At 40.2% G+C, this 22,946-nt stretch overlaps 1 protein-coding gene across 2 annotated transcripts in view; it reads left to right on the forward strand.

The window, feature by feature from the left end:
• MTHFS (methenyltetrahydrofolate synthetase) overlaps positions 1–22,946 on the forward strand; it is a 211,649-nt gene that overhangs the window by 151,614 nt on the left and 37,089 nt on the right. Inside the window, exon 3 of one of the 2 annotated variants that reach the window (XM_077128543.1) lies at positions 11,337–11,374. The exons of the other annotated variant lie outside the window; for it this stretch is intronic. Coding sequence (XP_076984658.1) covers positions 11,337–11,374 — 38 coding nt within the window. The remainder of the gene's footprint in view (positions 1–11,336; positions 11,375–22,946) is intronic. 2 annotated transcript variants of the gene reach the window in all.

Below are 22,946 nucleotides of genomic sequence, written 5' to 3' on the forward strand. Positions count from 1 at the left end.
TGTTGTAGGCCAGCCAAAAACCTGCAATCTAAGGAAAGACAGGCATCACCAAGAATTGAAAGGACTTGAGCATTTGATTACCTAGCAAGGGATGGCACTAAGAAGAATTCAGCTAAAATTTTTAACAAAGTGTTAAAGGCAGACAATGGATTGGTAAGAAAATGTAGAACCCCTGGGAGCCACAGAGACAAGGGGAATTCACATCTACTTGAAATTGTTCTCCAGGCATCTCAGTAAGTGCTCACAAGAAAGATTGGGCATAGGTTGAGTGCTAAGAAAGTGTCACTTGTGGTATGGGCTAAGGGGAGGGGAACAGAAAAAGTCCTCTACACCTGAGAGAAGGACAGGAATATGTGCTGGGCTCAAATCTATAGTTGGGGACAGAGCAGGCTCATCAAGAAGACCCCACCTGGAAAGCTGCTATGGTATGCCATGAGCTATGTTCCAAAGGAAACCATCAGTACTACCACAGCAACAGTGGAGATGAATAATGGGGGGAGGACAAGAGTTAAGAGGAGGTTTAGATTTCCTATTTGGCTAGGGCGTGTTTATTGGTTTTCTTTCTCTTGGGAACAACGAAATTATCTAAAATTGAGAATGTTGGTGGACTGTGGACTTTGGGGCTTCTACATGATGCCCGATGAATTCAGGTGGCTGAGGGATGCACTGACGGAGAAGTAGATTGGCAAACAATGGTGTATACTTATTAACAGAGGTTGTGCTGCCACAAAAAGGAACAATGTTGTAAGGCATGCAACGATGTGAATGAACATGTGGAACATTTGGTGAGACACAATAAGCCAGAAAAAACAACAACAATGGTATGGTCACCTTTAGAAAATGCCTATAGGAAAACAGGGGCCTAGTTTGTAAGCTTTTAGAACAGATACATTAAGTCCGGAGTGGTGATTATTATTTCTGGATTTTGAGAGGCTGTTTTATATCTATAACCTGATATTTGGAGATAAGAACAAAGCCAAACAGGTTGGGTTAAAGTAATTCAGAACACAGGGATAAGGAAGACAGTGTCTATATTTTAGAACCACACATACTCTGTGAGACCAATTCAAGAAAGATTTATTTGATCTGGAACTGAAATTTTCTATAGTGCATAATCTAATTAAACCTATCTGTATAGCTCATTTGAACAACTGAAACACAGGGAGCACAGAATAAGAAAGAGGTCTTTAATTCTGTATAGAGTATTGTAATGCCTGGAAACATCCTAGAGTATATTGAGCAGATAATCAAAAGGTATTGGCAAAGTGCCCTGAGGGAGGGGAGAAAGAAGATGGAACTATTAAACCTTACCATCAGGGAATTCCCTGATACTGTGTCAAACTTTAATGATATCCAAATCTATTGGCCATGCCCTCAATCATGAAGCTTACTCTTGTGAAGCTTATGTAGGTAGTGGAGAAGCTTAGACTACCTATAACCATGCCTAAGATTTACTTCTGGAGGACCTCTATTGTTGCTCAGATGTGGCCTCAGTCTTTCTAAGCCCAACTCTGAAATCATTGCCCTCCCTGCTATGTGGGACATGACATCCAGGGGTGAAAGTCTCCCTGGTGATGTGGAAGAGGACTCCCAGGGATGAATCCAGACCTGGCACCATAGGATCAACAATTCCATCCTGACCAAAAAGGGGAAAAGAAGTGTAACTAATAGAGTATCAGTGACAGAGAGAGTTCAAACAGAGGTGAGAGGCTACTCTGGAGGTGGCTCTTATGTAAGCTTAAGGTAGACATTGCTACCTATCATAACCTGCCAACCCCCAACCAGGACCATTCTAGCCAATCCTAAAGAACACCTAGGGCAATATATAAGATTCCACAAGGGTTCCAGGCGCTAGAGTAACTTTCCAGAACCCTACAACCTCCAGATGGGTCCCTGGTCCAGAAAAGTCCAGAAACCTATCCCAGCCTCTCCAGAGCATCAGATAGTTCTTCCTATCTCATATTAATGACAGACCCTTCCAAAATCAAAAATTTAGAATTGCCATAGCCCAAACACCCCTAAAGAGAGGTATAGAAAGATCAAAGATGATGGTGGAATTATACATCAAAGATAGGACTTAACAGATGAATATGAATGCTGAATCATTACATTGATATCTCATTTAGTTTCCGGTATCCTAGAGCAGCTAGAAGTAAAAACCTAAAATTGTGAAATTGTAACCCATGTCAAAGCCTGAAAATGTCAAAGTCTGGAATAAGCTGTACAACTAATTGTGGTGCTGTGCTTTGAATTTATAGCTTTTTTGTATATATGTTACTTTTCACAAAAAAAAAGGAAGGAAAAAAAGTTGATTGTGGTAATAAAAAAGTATTTAAGCCCGCTAGCCTCCTATATTCTAGAGCCAGCTAGAACGAAAAATATGAGAGGATCGTATGGTAGCCCATGACAAACTCTGGGATCTGTCCTGTAACCACCGGTTGAAGAGTGCTTTGAGAACTATTGCTTTTAAATTTCTTTGCTTTGTATATATGTTATACTATACAATAAAGATAAAGTTAAAAAAAAAAAGAAAAAAGAACACCTCACCCTTGAGACCCAAGAATACAGCTCCTGCTCAAGACTGAGGCTTAATCAGAACCATGAGAACTTTGCTCCTCCCTGGCAGCCCCAAACCATTAAGCTAACAAGTATCAATTAAGGGACAGGGGTACTGGACAAATGACAGTGGCAGTGGAGAGGGCCAAGAGCATGGAAAGAAACCTATTCTGAAGTTCAATGCAAAGGAAAGCCCTAAAGTTGTGGGTGAAGCAGGCATTAAAGTATCCCCTACTGTAAACAAAAAGTAGCGTGACAGGATTTTAGGCCTATAGTACACCAAGAATTGAGTCTTCTAATTCCTGAGCACGGAATGTCTCTCCATTTACTTAGATCTTCAATCTCCCTCCGCAAATTTTTGTAATTTTCAATGTATACATTTTACACTTCTTTTGTTATATTTATTCCTAAATTGTATTTTATGTAATTACATATTATATTCTATACATATACTATATTGCATAATAGATGTTATCATATAACATAATAATATAAAACATATGTTCCTAAATTTATTCTCTTATGAATGGAATTGAATTCTTAATTGATCTATAGATTCCATGCAATCCCCATGAAAATTCGAGCAAACATTTTTTCTTTTATTGCAGAAACTGACATGCAGATCCCAAAATTAATATGGATGCAAAACAGAATAGCCAAATTTTTTTTTTTGGAAAAGAACATAGTTGGAGGACTTTCACTTCCTGATTTTAAATCTTACTATAAAGCTACAGTTATCAAGATAGTGTGGCACTGGCATAAGTATAGACACATAGACAAATGGAACAGAACTAAGAATCAAATCTTTATATCTATGGCAAATTGATTATGATAAATTGTTTTAGTTTGCAAAAGTTTCTGAAATTCAATATGCCAGAAATGGAATGGCTTTTGAAAGGAAAATTTATTAAGTTGCAAGTTTGCTGTCTAAGGCCATGGAAATATCCAAATTAAGGCATCCAGAGAAAGATACTTTATCTCCAAAGAAAGGGCCAATGAAGTTCGGGTTTACTCTCTCAGCTGAGAAGGCACATGGTGACCTCTGCTAGCTTTCTCTTCTCATTTCATAAGGCTTGTCTGGGGCATTTTCTTTCTGCATCTCCTAAGGTTGCTGGCTGTGTGGGCTCTGTTGTCTCTTTCCAAAATGGTTCTCTCTTAAAGGATTCCAGTAAGCAATCTCACCTTGAATGGGTGGAGACACATCTCCACGGAACTTATCTAATCAAAAGTTACCACCCACAATTGGGTGGGTTACATCTCCATGGAAACAATAAAAAAAGGTCCCACCCAGCAAAATTGAATGAGGATTAAACAGCATGGCATTTCTAGGGTATATGAAAGTTTCAAACCCGCAAAGATGCCAAGGCAATTAACTGGAAAAGGTATAGTCTAATGAAAAAGTGGTGCTGGAGTAGAATTCAACAGCACATCAAAAAAATTATACACCATGACCAAATGGGTTTTATTCCAGATATGCAAAGTTGGTTCAAAAATAAGAAAATCAATGTAATACAAAACATTAAGAAATTGAAGGAGAAAACCACTTGGTTATCTCAATTGACACAGAAAAAGGCATTCAACAAAATTCCACCTCCTTTCTTGGTAAAAACACTTCAAAATGTCGGAATCTAAGGAAACTTCCTCAACATGATAAAGCTAACATCTTACTCAATGGTGAGAGACTGAAAGCCTTCCTCCTAAGATCAGGAATGAGACAAGGATGCCCTACTGTCACTACTGTTATTTAACATTGGGCTAGAGTTCTGGCTAGAGCAATTAGACAAGCAAAAGAAATAAAAGGCATTCATATTGGAAAAGAAGAAGTAAAACTCTCATTATTTGCAGACAACATGATTCTGTATTTGGAAAATCCTGAAGAAACCTATGACAACACTATTGGAGCTAATAAATGAATTCAGCAAAGTGATAGGATATAAGAGCAACAAAAATTAGTAGTGTTTCTATAACTAGTAATGAGCTATCTGAGGAGGTTATTAGAAAAAACCTTCCATTCACAGTAGCAACTAAAAGAATCAAAATCTAGGAAAAAATTTAACCAGGGATGTAAAGGACCTGTATGCAGAAAACTAAAAAATACTGCTAAAAGAAATCAAAGAAGACCAAAATGAAAGGAAAGACATCTGTTTTCATGGATAGGAAGGGTAAACGTCATTAAGCTGTCAATTCTACCCAAGTTGATCTACAGATTCAGTGCAATACAAATCAAAAATCTAACAACCTACTTTGCATAATCGCAAAAGTTAGTTACCAAATTTATTTGGAAGGGAAAAGTGGCTCGAAAATAGCCAAAAACATCTTGAACAGAAGAATGAAGTGGGAGGACTCACACTTCTGGATATAAAGCTTTATTATAAAGCTACAGTGGTCAAAATAGCTGGTACTGGCATAAAAATAGAAATATTGATCAATAGACTCGAATTGAGAGTTCAGAAATGGACCCTCAGATTTATGGTCAAATGATTTTTGACAAGGTTCCCAAATCCACTAAACTGGGGCAGAATAGTCTCTTGATTAAGTGGTCTTGAGAAGGAGCTGGATAGCCATATCCAATGGAATGAAAGAGGACCCCTACCCCACACCCTATACAAAAATTAACTCAAAATGGGTCAAAGAGGTAAGTATAAGAGCCAGTACCATAAAACTCCTAGAAGAAAATGTAGAGAAACATCTTCAATATCTAATCAGTAGTTTCTTAGACTTGACACCCAAAGCACAAGCAGCAAAAGAAAAAATAGATAAATGGGAAATCCTCAAGACAGAATATTTCTGTGCATCAAAGGACTTTGTCCAAAGTGTGATGAGGCAGCCAATTCAATGGGAGAGAGTATTTGATAACTGCACATCTGATAAGGGTTTATGCCAGAATATATAAAAGAAATAATACATAGAGATATATAAAAAAGAAAATATATAAAGAAATTCTGCAGGTCAATAAGAAGATGATAATGTGAGACACTGATTGTATACTTTGGATGGATTATATGGTATGTGAATACATCTCAATAAGATCTGCAGTTTTAAAAAACTGGATATCTACATTCTGAGAAATTAATTTAGACCTTCATCTCACATGCTTTACAAAAATTAACTGGAAATGGACTATAGACATAAATGTAAGAGTTAAAACTAAGATTTCCAGTAGGAAACATAGGAGAAAATCCTCAAGTCCTTGGGTTAGGAAAGAGTTTTTAGATATTACAAGAAAAAAATTATGATAAATTGGACTTCATCAAAATTCAGAAATTTGCACTTGAGAAGTCACCATTAAGAAAATGAAAAGTCAGGCCACTAAGTGTAAGCTATGAGAAACTGCAAAGTGCCTTCATTCTGTTCTCTGAGCCTTTGACTTTCCTAAGTGGTTACTAGTGTTCAGCTTTCTCCCTTTCAACTGTATCATGACCAGTCCTACCTCAGATCTTGCTGCTCCAAGTTGAGAGGTGATTTTGTCACATTAGAATTCTAGGTGCTCATGGATTTTAGGGATGTGAGACTGCTAGAGTCAGCTATACCACAGGCAACACTTGGACAAGTGGCTTTTTTTCTATGTTGGTTGGGGGCAGCCTTTAGCTGTACACTATCCCTCCCTGATGTTGGAGTCCATTGCAGCTACACCTCCACTTTTCTTAATATTCAATTAATTCAATTAATTTAAATGTAAAGGCTGGAAATGAGAAATGGTCAACCACTTTGTGCGCAACATGGGGACATGTCCCTATATAATTTATGGAAACAAGCTTTACTTACTTCACACTCTCACTTGTCTTTAACTCTACCATTGCTTTACAGTTGAAGTAGGGACACTTCCCACTTGTTTTCTAGATAAACTTTTTGTTCACTTGCTATCTAATAGATGTTCAGCAACTTTCCCCAACCAGATCATTCTACATTAATTCCATGAATTTCCTAGCCTTTAGTGGCATCCTCCACTGAATGATAGGTATTTTCCTGTTTTTCATGTCTTTATATGATTTATTGAAAATTGAGAGAGTGAGAAGATGAATGCTTGGGTTCCCATTTCCAACTAGAACCAGGCCAATAGAGTTCTTGAGCAGGAGAATAACACTATTTAAATGACACTTTTGGAACTGTCTTTCTGCATCCTCCAGGTTTTCCACTTGTTATCCTATAAGCCATGTACTAACCATGCGTGCAACTGGCTCATGCCAAAACAGCTCCTGGGCTGAAGCAAAGCACCATCTCCCTGGCATAGTCTTCTGTGGTCCATGCTCAGGTAATTCTTTTTTTTTTAATTTTTTTTATTAATCAAAAAAAGAAAAGAAATTAACACAACATTTAGAAATCATTCCATTCTACACATGCACTCAGTAATTCTTAGTATCATCACATAGATGTATGATCATCATTTCTTAGTACATTTGCATCGATTTAGGAAAAGAACTAGCAAAACAGCAGAAAAAGATATAGAATGTTAATATAGAGAAGAGAATTAAAATAATAATACTAATAAAATATATATATATATATATATAAAGGAAAAAGAAAAAAACAAAAACAAAAGATACAAACACACAAACAAACAAACAAAAAACCATATTTCAGGTGCAGCTTCATTCAGTGTTCCAACATAGTTACATTACACTTAGGTATTATTGTGCTGTCCATTTTTGAGTTTTTGTATCTAGTCCTGTTGCACAGTCTGTATCCCTTCAGCTCCAATTACCCATTATCTTACCCTGTTTCTAACTCCTGCTGGTCTCTGTTACCAATGATATATTCCAAGCTGATTCTCGAATGTTGGTTCACATCAGTGGGACCATACAGTATTTGTCCTTTAGTTTTGGGCTAGACTCACTCAGCATAATGTTCTCTAGGTCCATCCATGTTATTACATGCTTCATAAGTTTAGTCTGTCTTAAAGCTGCATAATATTCCATCGTAGGTATACGCCACAGTTTGTTTAGCCACTCGTCTGTTGATGGACATTTTGGCTGTTTCCATCTCTTTGCAATTGTAGATAATGCTGCTATAAACACTGGTGTGCAAATGTCCGTCTGTGTCTTTGCCCTTAAGTCCTTTGAGTAGATACCTAGCAGTGGTATTGCTGGGTCATAATCCATTCTGCCATTCTATGTCTTTTGATTGGGAAATTCAGTCCATTAACTTTTAGTGTTATTACTGTTTGGATAATATTTTCCTCTACCATTTTGGCTTTTGTATTATATATATCATATCTGATTTTCCTTCTTTCTACACTTTACTCCATACCTCTCTCTTCTGTCTTTTCGTACCTGACTCTAGTGCTCCCTTTAGTATTTCTTGCAGAGCTGGTCTCTTGGTCACAAATTCTCTCAGTGACTTTTTGTCTGAGAATGTTTTAATTTCTCCTTCATTTTTGAAGGAAAATTTTGCTGGATATAAGAGTCTTGGTTGGCAGTTTTTCTCTTTTAGTAATTTAAATATATCATCCCACTGTCTTCTAGCTTCCATGGTTTCTGCTGAGAAATCTACACATAGTCTTATTGGGTTTCCCTTGTATGTGACGGATTGTTTTTCTCTTGCTGCTTTCAAGATCCTCTCTTTCTCTTTGACCTCTGACATTCTAACTAGTAAGTGTCTTGGAGTACACCTAGTTGGGTCTATTCTCTTTGGGGTGCGCTGCACTTCTTGGATCTGTAATTTTAGGTCTTTCATAAGAGTTGGGAAATTTTCAGTGATAATTTCTTCCATTAGTTTTTCTCCTCCTTTTCCCTTCTCTTCTCCTTCTGGGACACCCACAACACGTATATTTGTGCACTTCATATTGTCCTTCAGTTCCCTGATCCCCTGCTCAAGTTTTTCCATTCTTTTCCCTATAGTTTCTGTTTCTTTTTGGAATTCAGATGTTCCATCCTCCAGTTCACTAATTGTAGCTTCTGTCTCTTTAGATCTACCATTGTAGGTATCCATTGTTTTTTCCATTTTTTCTTCTTTGTCCTTCACTCCCATAAGTTCTGTGATTTGTTTTTTCAGATTTTCTATTTCTTCTTTTTGTTCAGCCCATGTCTTCTTCATGTCCTCCCTCAATTTATTGATTTGGTTTTTGAAGAGTTTTTCCATTTCTGTTCATATATTCAGCATTAGTTGTCTCAGCTCCTGTATCTCATTTGAACTATTGGTTTGTTCCTTTGACTGGGCCATATCTTCAATTTTCCGAGCGTCGTCCATTATTTTCTGCTGGTGTCTGGGCATTTGATCAGATTTCCCTGGGTGTGGGACCCAGCTGGTTGAAAGGTTTTTCTGTGGAATCTCTGGGCTCTGTTTTTCTTTTCCTGCCCAGTAGGTGGCGCTCGTGGCGGTCGTTTGTCTGCGGGGCAGTCGACCCCGGAAACCGTGCATGCAGGCGGGGGTCGCTGGCCGCGGTTTGGGGGAGTGCCGGTCCAAATTGCCCAGCTGGCCCGAGACACCAAGCGTGACGGGAGGGCCCCGCTATCCAATGTTCCCAGTCAGACCGGGGAGCCACGTGCGTGGAGGGGACCCCAGTTGCCAGCCGCCCCGGCCAGGAAAACGTGCGCCCCTCGGGTATCTCACCGCAGCGGATTCTCCCTGCCCGTTCAGCCATTCCAGAATGGGGTACGCTGTCTTTTTGGTCTCTGTCGTGACTCCGGGAGCTGTTTCGTATTGTTTCTGTTTCTTTAGTTGCTTTTCTGGAGGAGGAACTAAGACCCGCGTGTCTTACTAAGCCGCCATCTTCTCCGGAACTCAGGTAATTCTTTAAGCCTTCAACTTTGTGGTCTTAATTCCTCGCTTGTATACCCTTTGGCTGCTAAATTTTCCTTTATTGGACCTATCATGGTGCCAGAGGTCACACTTGCTTTTTTTTTTTAACCATGACCTCCCTACTTTGTGCTCTGGATATTCCAGTTAATGACTCTGTCTCTTATTTTAATGGGAATTTCAGCTCTGAGTATTACAGGGTGATATGGTGGAAATTAATTTTTTCCCACTTAGTAGCCATTCTCCTCATTTTTCTTACAAAAATCTCAACTTTGTTGAGAATGGTTTTGTACTCAGATCAAAAAACTATTTTACACCCTCCTTGAAGCCAGTAGTTGTAAGCAAAAATCTACTGGGATTCTTGAGACAGTTTTGTTTTCTTGATATGGATACCATGCTGTTCTAGTTTGCTAGCTGCTGGAATGCAATATACCAGAAACGGAATGGCTTTTAAAAAGGTGAATTTAATGAGTTGCTAGTTTACAGTTCTAAGGCCGAGAAAATGTCCCGATTAAAACAAGTCTAAAGAAATGTCCAATCAAAGGCATCTAGGGAAAGATACCTTGGTTCAAGAAGGCCAATGAAGTTCAGGGTTTCTCTCTCAAGTAAGAAGGCACATGGCGAACACAGTCAGGGCTTCTCTCTCAGCTGGAAGGGCACATGGCGAACATGGCATCATCTGCTAGCTTTCTCTCCTGGCTTCCTGTTTGATGAAGCTCCCCGGGAGGCATCTTCCTTCTTCATCTCCAAAGGTCGCTGGCTGGTGGACTCTCTGCTTTGTAGTGTTGCTCTCTCTGAGTCTCTCTGAATCTCATTCTCCTTTTATAGGACTTCAGAAACTAATCAAGACCCACTCAAACGGGTGGAGACATGTCATCCCCTAATCTAGTTTAACAACCACTCTTGACTAAATCACATCATCCAGGGAGATAATCTCATTACAGTTTCAAACATACAGTATTGAATAGAGATTATTCTACCTTTATGAAATGGGATTTATATTAAAATATGGCTTTTCTTAGGGGACATGCTTCCTTTCAAACCAGCACACATGCCTTCCTCCTTCTGGTCCTTCCTCTTTTTTGGAACTTGGACATGACGACTGGAGCTGGAGAACCCGTATTGTATGTAAAAGGAAGTAGCCAAGATAATTTCAGAGATCTTGTCCTGACATCCTTGAGCCACCAAATCAGCGCTAGCAATCATCTGACTCTAGATTTACTGCTACAGGAGAGAAATAACCTCTTGTCTTGTTTAAGAGTCTCTTAACTGAATTTTTGGCTAGCAGATTCCATTGCTAAATAATACTGATAATGTATTGTTTAGGGTGTGTTCAAATGCAAGTTCGCAGGAAACTATGAAAATGGCCTAAATGACCAGGGATGGCTTCTTACGGTCTCACATGGCAAGAAGCTCACCGATAGTACAAGCTCGAAGTATGGTACCTCAGGGGTCCAGCTATCCTTCTCTGTGTGTCTTTTGGCTCTGCCCTTCATTGCATGTTGCCTTCATCTTCAAGTTGACGGCAGCAGTTTTAGGCATCACATCCAAACCTGGTCACATGCATTTGAAAAAGAAGGACTGCCTTTACTTATGTGTCTCTTTTCCTCTCTCAGAAAGACCCCAGCATGTCTCATTGGCCAGCATTGCATCATGTGCCTATTCCTAAAGCAGTCACTGCAAAGAAAAAAGGGTACCATGGGTCAACTTTAACCCATGGCCAAGGGGGTTGGGTTTTGGATTCCTGGACAACATCAATATTTCTCATTAGAAAAAGGGGTGAATGCTGGATGAGTAGGCAGCCAACAGTGTCTGCTACTGATGAGGGGAGTGTAAGGGTACTGCCCTTTTGTATATAGGATTGTATTTTAATTTTTAGGACTTAAGCTCATCCGTGATTCTAGAGTAAATAACACTGAACTCAACCAAGCAGGTAGGAAGTCAGGCAGCAGCTTGCCTATGATTCCCTCCACTCTTTATAATAGTAATTGTGTATATTTTTATGACAAGCCTGATTTCTTTTTTTTTTTTTTTTACATGGGCAGGCACTGGGACGCGAACCCCGGTTCCTCTGGCATGGCAGGTAAGCGTTCTTGCCTGCTGAGCCACCGTGGCCCGCCCTGAGATGGTGTTTTCTCAGGCTGGGCTGAGGCAGGTCTTGGGATGCAGCGAAACAGCATTCCTTACGTATCCCATGAGGCAGTGAAATCTCAATAATTCTTCAAGGAATAAAGGACAGAAAACATTGCTACATCAGAAGATAAGCTTATTAATGAGGGCACACTGACCACACATTATCTAAGTAAAAATCACTTAGAGATTATCACCACTGGCCACAGTCCCATGTGGCACATGTTGCCTGTACTCAGCCAGGCCACCCTGACAATCTGGACTTCCAGAGCCTCAAGGTTAGCTTCTTGTAAAGTCAGGATAACAATAGATACACTGCCATAGGCTCGTTATTCTGAGGGCAAAACAGTTTCATACAAATGCATGTTGAAAGAATGAGGATGAAAACTGAAATCAAATATAGGGCAGCACTTGTAAACTGGTAGGCTTGTGGAATTTCATTTATTTGAAATTAATTTGGCTAACATTAATGACTGATCATTCTGTTCCAGTACCTGGAAAGAGTTAGGAAAGACGCAGTACCTTGTCCCTTTGAGATACAAACTGATGGCGAAAGTGGATGCATAAATAACTGTGTTATGTTATAACATGACAAGAGCAGCCATGGAATCTTGTTCCAGTACAGGTTTTTAAAAGAAGTTAGTACATTTTACAAAAAGGAACCATAAATTATATTGGAGGGGTTCGGAGGGTGTATTACAATAATGGTAACTGCAACAGCAGCCAACAACAAAAACAGAATCTGGTATTCAATGGCTTGAAGTTATAAAAGTTATTTCTTACTCATATAATAGTTGAATTTGGAGGTTCTTTGTTGGTGGAGATTGGAGTGGGGTGGGTGGTGGTGGAAAGATGGAAAAGTTCTGCTTCACGGGTTTGGAGACCGAATCTATCACCAATACAACAAAGTCTAGACCCCTTCGCGTAACACACAACACCATTTACAACCTGGACTCAACTTTTCTTACTAGCTTCACCTTTCAGCTTTCCTTTCTCTGCTTTACAACCTCTCTAACATCTGTACACAGCTACTTGGCTACCGACGTGGTGACAAGGACTTTAGGGTGAGGACTGGCCTGAGTCCTGGTTCTGAGACTCAGTAGTGAAGCGGTCTGGGGTAAGTCACTTAGGTTTTCAGCTTTCTTATTTATTAAGTGGAAATTGTAAAACATCCCTTAAACATTTATTATAAAAATCCAATGAGATAAGGAATGTAAATTGACTAGTACAATATTCTGTATCAGTTAGGTGTGTATTTGGTTACAAGTAAGAAAATATGAGTATAGATGCTTAAACAAATAAATGATTAATAAGAAACTAAAAGTAGATTTTGATGTTGATTTAGTGGCTTAACAATGACAAAGTTGATTTTCTTGATCTTTCCCTTATGCCAGTCACCTCATGGTCACAGGATGGCTACTGCAGTCCCAGACTTCACACCCACAACCAGGGTGGAAAGAAAGAAGGGACAATGCCAGCCACATCACTCCCCTTTCATCAAGAAAGCAGAACATTCTTAAATGCCACAAAGCAAATGACAACAGGTCATCTTGGCCAGAAGCTGGTCACATCGGCTTCTACAGCCGCAAGGGAGGCTGGGGATTTAGTGGACAGGATTTTCCTGAATCAGAACCTGGGGATGGGTAAATCTCACCCTTAAAAAGCCTGGAGTAACATTAAAAGAACAAGAGCCAACAGTATGAATGTTTTCAAAACTTTCTCCCCACCAAATGCCAGTTGTGTTCATGTCACTAAGCATTTGTCTATGCTATTTTGTGTTACCAACAATACCCTCTTCCCATATTGTACCCACCCAATTTTGTGTTGTGCTTTTCGAATGAGCAATAGCATAAGAAATTTTCCATTTTGCCACTTTTCCATTATCATTATTTTAAAATGATGCACAGAAGCCCATTAAGTAGGTGCATTATGGTCTTCTAGTTTGCTAGCTCCTGGAATGTGAAATCCCTGAAACAGAATGACTTTTAAAAAGGGGAATTTAATAAGTTGCACGTTTACAGTTCTAAGGCCATGAAAATGTCCTAAGTAAAGCAAGTCTATAAAAATGTCCAAATTAAGGCACCAACAAGAGGTTACCTTCACTTAAGAAAGGCCGATGAAGTTCAGGGTTTCTCTCTCAACTGGAAAGGCACGTGGCGAACATGGTAATGTCTTCTAACTTCCTCTCCAGGCCTCTTGCTTCATGGAGCTCCCTCGGGAGTGTTCTCCTTCCTCATCTCCAAAGGCTGCTGGCTGGTGGGCTCTGTAGTTCTCGTGTCTCTGCGGCTCTCATCATTATCGTGACTGTACTCTGTTGCTCTCTCATCTTCTCAAGTTTTTTCCAAAATGCATCCTCTTTTAAAGGATTCCAGTAAACTAATCAAGACCCACCTGGAATGGGTAGAGTCACATCTCCCTCTAATGAAAGGTTAATACCCACAAGTGGGTGAGTCACATCTCTGTGAACATAACCTAATCAAATTTCCAGCTTACATTATTGAATAGGGATTAAAAAAACCATTGCTCCCACAAGATGATTAGGATTAAAACATGGCTTTTCTAGGGTATATAAATCCTTTCAAACCAGCACATATGGTTTGCCTATTTACCTATTGCTGGATATTTATGCTTTTGAAATTTCATTATTACATATGAAGAAAATTAAGTTTTAAGTTTGTGTTTTGAGCCACATACATTGCATAGATTATTTCATTCAAACCTTGAAATGTTTCTGTAAGGTAGGCTTTATTCCCATTTAACAAATGGGGAAATCTAGGCACAAGGAAATTAATTTTCCCTAAGTCCTATGGTTACTGCAAAGTTTGTGCTTTTTAATTGCATACCACACTGAGATGGCAATCTCTGTTTGTGTACCACACACCTCTTATGCACCACTTCAGGACCTCTCAATTTCCCTATCTCTGTGGCTTTGGGGCACATGTTCCGGTCTCAGCTACCACAGTGGTGACCACAGCTGGAGAGACTCTATTCAACTTCACGTAGGACACCCTGCTGCTCCTCACCTTATGCTCCAGAGTTCCCTGTTGAATCAGAGATGTAGGACACTGCGGGGCCCTCTCGGCACCCACACATGTGCAACCTGGAAGTATGAATGAATTAATGCCTTGTGGGACAAAACTCTGACCACTGGTAGGTGGAAGCCAGGACATAAATTTTTTTGCACTTTCTTCTCCCACCCCCCAGCTGGACAGCCCTGATTCATGGTCATTATATGACTTCGTAGAAGACAATCCTGTGAGATTAAGCAATCAATCTTGCTCGATGCCCAGCCAGCTCAGTAATGCATGCTCATATTTTGGTTCTTCCTCTTTTCCAGCCTCAATTTCCTTTTTCCTCACACCTGTTTTCCTGATATTATACACTCTAATAACATGTAAGTCTTTGCAATTTCAGCTTGGCCTTCTCTGGAAGCCAGGCTAAGACATATCCTAAAGTTTTTTTCATTATTTAGGATGATTTCCTTTGTCTAAAAATATTCCTTCAGTGAGATTATTGGGTTGAAGAGTATGGAAATGCCTATGGCTTTGAGATTATTAAGAGACTTCAAGTCTATCCACCCCTGGGCCTTATCTCACCCCGAAGGTGACTGTCTGCTTGTCTTTGAGTCAGGCTAGTCTCACCCATTACAGAGCTGAGGGTGAAGCTAAAAGTCTTGCTGGCATGACTCACAGAGAGGGCTGTAAATAGGAACATTTATGACCACATTTATACAGCCAAAGTTGGTGCAATGTCAATGTATGTAAAAATATAATCTCTGCTGAAAAGGAATTTTAACCATTTGGGTATATGTTCCCTAGAGAAAGAATGCCAAGGCACATAGCCTTAAAGGGTGTGCTGGCCCCTGGTAATTGCTCTAATTACTTGTGAGCTAATTGGGGAGCATTATGTATTCAGAAGTGAGATTTTCATCCTTCAAAATTTGCATTTCCAGCGAGAAGCTCATTCTCTATGCATCATAAGGTGAGAGTTCCCTGGTGATTTCCTTTCCTCATTTAGAAACTGGGCTCACTCTGGGACTGCTATAATCAGAAGTCCATTAGGCACTGCCCAAAGAGCCCAGAACGGGGAGCAGACTTCTGGCACAGACAGATGGATCTAGAATCTATCTAGCCCCAAAAGTAAGCGTTTGGGGAGAGACTGATATCTGGATAGCTCTTTGCAGGGGCTGCTTTTAAGTTTGCTCAGTCACAATCACAGGCTTTCCAGAAGAAACCAAATATTAAACATATACCTGAATAAGAAATGGCTACTGCCCAGGCCATGATAAGAGTCCAGGAGAAGCCTGACAAATATCCAGGTAGGGACTGCCAAGGTGTCTATAAAATCAATATAGAGGCATGAAAATTTTCACATGGTCAGTGAGCTGCTTGCGTCCTCCTTGCTTCACTACTGATTTTCACCTGTGTCTCTGATTTCCTTTTGGTGTCCTGATGGGTTGAAGTCTCTAGTTTTCAGCATTTCACAAGCCCAGGGTTGTGGCTTGTTTCTTCTTTCTTGGGGGATGTGGGGGGATGGGGAAGGAAGAGATCCCCTTCTATGGCCAGCTCTGGTCAAAGACAGTGGACTGTAGGACCATAGGCTGCTCTGTATGAGTCCTGCACCAGATGGACTTTAGTCCTGACCTTGTGAGCCATGAGCTGCGACCAGGGCCTGTGGGAGTCTTGGGATATAAATTAGAACAGGATCGCTATTTTAGCTCAACTGAAGTAGGAGTCTCTGCCCATGGTAAAGAAAACTGGATTTGGGTGCTAGGGAACTAGGCTGCTGACCTAGGCCTATTTTTTAGCTGACTGGGTTCCCAAATGAGTCAATTGGGTTAGAATAATTTGGCATTCTTACCATAACTGCCATTTTTCCTGCCCATGGCAAATATTGGTTATCAATTACCGATTTATTTCACCTGGACATAGGTTTGGCCTCAGAAATCCTCTCCTCAAGGTTCACCTGGCAATGAGACTGATTGCTGAGAGTTGGCTTGAGATGTAGCCTATTTACTCAGAGTCAAATGATCCTCCAAATCCCTTGTACAATCCTCCTGGACACTGGTTGTTTCTAAGTAGGTTAACCTCAGAATCTGATTTATTCTAATAATTTTCTTAGCAAATTATTCTGCAGGGTACACTGTTTAGAGTCATACAGACTGGAGTCAAGTGTCTGTTGTCCTGGGCTTATCTGGAGGTTCTGGAGGAGACTCTCTGGTCTCATTAAGTTATTGACAGAATTCAGTTCTTCATGGTTGTAGGACTGATGTGTCCTTGATGGCTGTTGGACAGGAGTTGTCGGCTTCTAGAGGCTGCCTGCATTACCTGATTGTGTCCTCCTCCATCTTTATGGCCTGCTGTAGTACATCAAATCTTTCTCCTGCTTTGAACTTCTCTGATTTTCCTTTGTCTTCCTCTTCTGTACGTAGTTAGAGAAAATTGTCTACTTTTAAGGACTCATCAAAGTAGGTTAGGCTCACTTGATAATCTCCCCTTTGTAAGGTCAAATTGTGACATGTTAAAAAAAACATAATCACAGGAGTGATTTCATTATCTGCAAAGGAACTGGAATTTAGGGTGGAACATCTTTGGGAGGTCTTGTTCTGACTACCACGTACCTTCATTCAGAAATATTACAGATTCCATATGAACAAATTTAGAATGAATGTGTTTGACATGATTCAGTTCTACTGAATCAAAGATATTACTCCATTTATTCAACAAATGATAAAGCACCTCCTACCACCAGGCTCCTGCATGCAGCGATGCCTGCCTTCAATCAATACACAGCCTAGTAGGGTCAATAATTAGGCAGTGTTGTAGGGGCTATTTATAATAGAGGTGCTATGTTAGTTTCCTAGGGCTCCATAACCAAGTACGCAAACTAAGTGGTACCACAAACGGCGCTGCCTTTCTCAAGCTGGACCTCACATGTGCTGCAGGATGTCTAGAGGAGGAAACCCACAGCAACCTTTTTATGGGTCAGTCCTGAGCACGTAGGAAAACCTTGTGCTGACTGATATCATCCTAGAGTCTTGATTCATTGCTAAAGGGAATGGGACCACTATGACTTACTTAGACCAATCAGGATGTGCCCGCAAACTGCTGCACAGTGGGGGAGCCACCCAAAAAGTCGACTCAGTGATAGAATTCCAGCCCCTCATCTCAGGACACTTAGGGCTCTGCCTGGGAACCAGCAATCAATCCAGTTTTTGCTAGGCACTGATGACAGGGGTCAGTTAGTATAATGTGACTCCTTTGGGTCTCAGAGTAGCAAATGCCTAAGGGCCTTATCGACATGTATGGCTAGGCCCACAGCAATGACCAACGGTACAACGTGGAGCACTGTGGCAGTAGGCCAGTGTGGCAGTAGGCCAGTGTGCACAAAACACCACAGCCGTGAATACACGGGACACAGCTCACAGGCCGTCCGAGCACTCCTGGGTAAGTAGGCCATGTTCTTAGAAATAAAACGTAGATAAATGATACTCATACAAAAATGCCTGTTTCTCTTTAAATCAAGCCTTCCTTTTAATCAGGCACAATATAAAAAATTAGAGTGCAGAGGCTGTACTTCTCCATGCTGTGGCTTTGCACCATTGGTTCAGTCTCATTTCAGAGAAGCAGAAATTTATAATTGGTTTTCCAATTGTCACTGAGGCACCTTAATGGCTTTTTACAAATTATTTGTGTGCCAACAACATTAATGGAAACCAAACCTAAAAAAATTAACCCATGCTCCCACCACTGCAACAGATCAAGTCCCTTGTATTTACCCTTGCTGACTTCAAGCTTTTGCTCATGTGTACACAAAATTTAACCATAGAACAGGCATCATTTTTATTGATATATGATGCGCATATTCTGTGTTTATTGTGTAGTTCTCATAATTATAGTTTTAACAACTGTGTGGTCTATAACAGATTTCTAAAATTGCAAATCAATGACTGTCTTTTTTACGACCACTCCCTTACTCTCCCCTATATTCCACCCAGATTTTGAATTGATTTGGGATCAATTTCTTTCCTTTTTTCTGTTTTATTTTTGCAGAAAGAAAGTTACTTCTCCCAGGTGAAAGGCGATTTTTTCTCTTAACGTGGCATGAATTACACATCTTCAGAGAAATACCTCCTCTGTCGAAAATTTTGTTTATCTTATAATATTTCTATTTAAATTGTACATATATATTTCTTGACTTTATTATTTAAGAATTATATTCTGTGTACTTCCCGAAGGAATTGTGTGGTTTAGAAAGAGTGACAGCATAAAGCCTAATTAGAGATTTGACTTAAAATAGGACTGAGTGCAGGCCTAGGATGAGGAAGTGAGTAAATGCAATGCAGGGGTAGCAGGTCGCTGGCATATGTACCCCATCTCTACCTTCCTGTGCCAATGAAGACATCTCCAAACAGTTATGAGGCTTTTCTCCTACTGAGCTTAGATGCAACCTCAGAATCTTTCCCAAAATTTTCCTTCAGACAGCTATGGCCATTCAATCACAGTTGACTTGTGAGGTGAAATCTGCCTCTGGTATTGTGAAAAGGTTAGAGAGCTAGGAATGTAGAGTTTTCCAACTTTGCCATGGAGTTATCATATCAGCATTCAAAGCCTCGAATGTGAGTATATTGGAAAGGGTGTCTGTTAGACTCATCTAACTATTCCATAGACTGGACACACACCGAGTTCTAGAAGTGGTTAGATAACTCATTTTACAGAAGGTTCCTATGATATTCCTACACAAGCACTAGAGAGTTTATATGAACAACTCACCACCTTGAACAATTTTGGGGATGAGGAGGGGGCTAGACCCGGTGATTGAAATCCTCAGTGGGTGTCCTGCATGGATACTTCCTTATATTCTTAATTTTACCTCCCTGGTCCTCTTCCTTTTTTTCCAACAGCCCTCTTTGTGAGAGCTCCACCATCCAGTGGCCACATCTTTCCTCAGAACACATCTTCTCTACTATCTAAGAGCCAGCCAGGGCAATATCTCTTCTTGTGTCTATACCTCTGTCTCTTCTTACTTTAGTCACACACTAAGGAGTTTTTCTTTGCCAAAACTACAGCTCTCTCTGAAGCAGGGAGTGTGGAGCTGTGGTGCTGTGGTTGGAGGTGGTTTGGCACCGTGGGGATGTGTTTGTGAACACTTTGACCAAGCTATTCTAGTGACTCTCATTTTCATTATTTAGGGGCCACTGACTTTGTAAAAGTGAAGGAAAGCTGAAGCAAGGTTATAGAAGCTGTCATTAGAATGAAATGTCATTCATTTAAAAAATGAATGCTTCTGTGATAGTTAAGTTCACGTGTCTACTTGGCCAGATTATGGTGTCCAGTTGTTTGGCCAAGCAAGCACTGGTCTGATTGTTACTGTGAGGACATTTTGTGGACTTAAATCATCACTAAATTGATTGCATCCACGGCTTATTACATATACAGTCAACTGAGGAGATTGCCTTCAGCAATAAGAAAAGGCTCATCTAATCAGTTGAAGGTTTTAAAAGGAGAAGTGATGATTTCAGCAGTCAGAAGGAAGAATTACCATCTCTACTTCAGCCAGCCAGTTTGTCCTGGGGAATTCATTGAAAACCTCCATTGGACTTCCCAGCTTGCAGACTGCCCTAAGGAATTCATACTTGCCCATTCCCAGTCACATGAGCCTATTTCTATTAAAAATCTCATAATATTTATAATATTTGCATTATATATACACAGACACATACACATATCCTGTTGTCTCTGTTTCCTTAGAGAACCCTGACTAATATAATTTGTAACACAAAAATCTCCTATCACTAATCTATTTTGAAGAATTAATTCACACTGTACTATGGGCGGTGAGATTCGGTAATGGGCTACACATCCAATGCTCCATGATGAAAGCATCTTCTCTCTGTCCTGTCCGTGTAGATTTGACTTTTCCTGGAGATGACATTAAAAATGTAAATTTGAGGGGAGAGACTTCCAGGAAGATGGCGGAGCAGGCAGCTCCATGACTCACTTATCTTCAGAAGCAGTTAGTGGACAGGCAGGGACTGTCTGAAACAAGTCTTCTGAGGCCCTGACAAAGGGAGGTCAAGAGGTCACTGTACATCATCCAGGGAAGAGTCAGAGAAAGAAATTGAGAACTGCAGTAAAGAACTATGAGTAACTTGCTCTGCAGCAGCTGCTGGAACCCATCTGCCACTCTGTAGGCAAGCAGCCTTGTTCCATGTCCTGATTGGCTGATGCAGACAGAAAGGACATGGAAGTCCTCTTTCCCCAACAATGGGGTGGGGAGGGGGGCACAGCCAAGCATCAATCAAAGCTCTAGTTCAGCAAATTCAGGTTGCTGGGTCCCTCCTCTGAACTGGTGTCTCAGCCTGCCTTGGAAGGGGATAGCTGGCAGCCACTGTTTCAGCACTGCCCTGACAGCAGCAGACATGGTAGAGGTTAAAAACACAGTACCTCCTTGGGACTGCAGGGAACAGTTTGATGGAAAGCACCATGTGCTGGGAAGGCAAGGGAAGCAGAGCTTCTGGAAGTCATCAGTAAGGCTTCCGGTGTCTTTTCTGACTCTCTCCAGGGATCTTTGGAGCTTCTCTGCAACCCACTTAATGAGGCCCTGTTTGGGATGGGAAATATTGATGTGGGAAAGTCCACTCTGGGGTGACCCTCTTCCCAGAATTTGCCCTCCAGACAAGAGAAGTTAGAGACAACAAAAGTACTGTAAAAAAATTAGAGGCAAATCAAAAACAACAGAACACATCAAGATTCCCAGAGAAGGAACAGAGAAAAGAAAGCTTTCTCTTGGAGATGAAACAATTGCACAAATAGTGCCATCTTAAAAACTGTGCTGCATATCCAGGGCAAGAATCAGATGAAGTGCTGAATAAATTTGATAAGTTAAACATGGCCAATTCTAAAGGTCTTAGAATAAGTTGAACTGTGTGTCAAAGAGACTTAACACAAAGTCAATCAACAATAAAACCCTAAGCAAGAGAGAGAAACTGAGTTTTTAGAGTAAATGCATCAAGATAATCAGATGCCTAAACATCAGCAGAAAATTATAAGCCATACTAAGAAACAGGAAGATATGACCCATTTAAGGAACAAAATAAAACTTTGGAGAAGACATAGAATTTGAAACAACTGATCAATGGCTTTCAAACAAATCTCCTAAATCTGTTCAAGGAGATAAAGGAAAATATTGATAACTGGAAAATATGCTTACCCTTTGGTAATCTCTTCTTTATTCTTAGTTTCTAGGACTTAGCCAGACCTCCTCAGTTCTGCTTAGGAATTAAGATAACAGAATAGCATCAAGAACAGCCTGTAGCCAAGTGAATCAATGACTTCTTCCTCAAAAGACAAAAGTTTGAAAAGAGTCATGAAGACCCTGCATATAAGAACTTGCATCTCCATATCTAAAGCTGATTGCTGAGACTGAAACAACAAGACATGCTTGAGACAACACAGGATAAGATGTTTGTCTCTGCCTTCCTCACACAGATCCAACAGCATCACTGACTTAAAGAGAATGCATCGTGTGGACATTACTTAGTTTTGACCCCATGCCGTTTCCTTTACAGAACAATCCTAACTCACATCCACTTCAAACTGGTTTTATGAAGATTCCTCTAGTTCTGATTATCCATGTCCATCTGATTATCCATGTCCATCTCTCCAGATCCCCCAGCTCCAGGCCTAGCAGCTTCCCAGAGACTGCCCTGGAGAACCGATGCTGGAGGTTCAGGGCAAGGTGACTGCCGTGGGTAGATACTAGGTGCATTTGTGTGATGGTGATTTTAACATTAAGTCTTTCCCTGTGCTAAGTACATGTATGATGTTTTTTCCTCTACTGTGTGTTTTCTTTAGTTTGTTAGTCTGTTTTTGCTGTGTTTACTCTCACGTTGCCAGTCTGCTCATGAGGAGGAGGCTGCTGAATTGGCCTGCGTTCATAAATGACTTGGTGGGTTTGAGCCCTATCATATGTAACCCCAGATTTGCAGCATGCCATTGGTTTTGCGTTTTGTATTTTTGAATTGGGGAAGCCATTTGGTATTGGAGAGCTCCTGGTTTGCATATTTTGTCCACGGTTTTTCTTTGCTTTAAGTTGGAGAACCTGTTGACTTTGAGGAACTCCTTGTTTGTGTGTCTTGTCTTTTTATTTTGCTTTTAAATTGAAAAATCTATTGACTTTAAAAAACTCACATTTTAATGCTTTATCTTCATGATTTTTGTTAGTGTTGCCTGGCCATGGGAAACTCTCAGCATGTGCCAGCTATGTCTCCTTTGGGGTGTATTTTGAATAATTATTATAAATTTGGAGGGGACACCCCCCTTAAAAAAGAAATTGATTTTATCTTGTAATACTGCCTGACCATGGTATAAACTGGACAATGGTGAAAAGTAGCCTAAGAAATGAGACTTTAAATTTCAATACCATCTTGAAATTAGATTTGTTTTGTAAAAGAAATTATAAATAATATCAGGTGCCTTATGTTCAAGCTTTTTAAAAATTATTTAATGATCATAAAACTTTTA

Source organism: Tamandua tetradactyla, chromosome 14 (genome assembly GCF_023851605.1).
Source record: "Tamandua tetradactyla isolate mTamTet1 chromosome 14, mTamTet1.pri, whole genome shotgun sequence".
In the NCBI taxonomy this organism is placed as follows: Eukaryota; Metazoa; Chordata; class Mammalia; order Pilosa; family Myrmecophagidae; genus Tamandua; species Tamandua tetradactyla.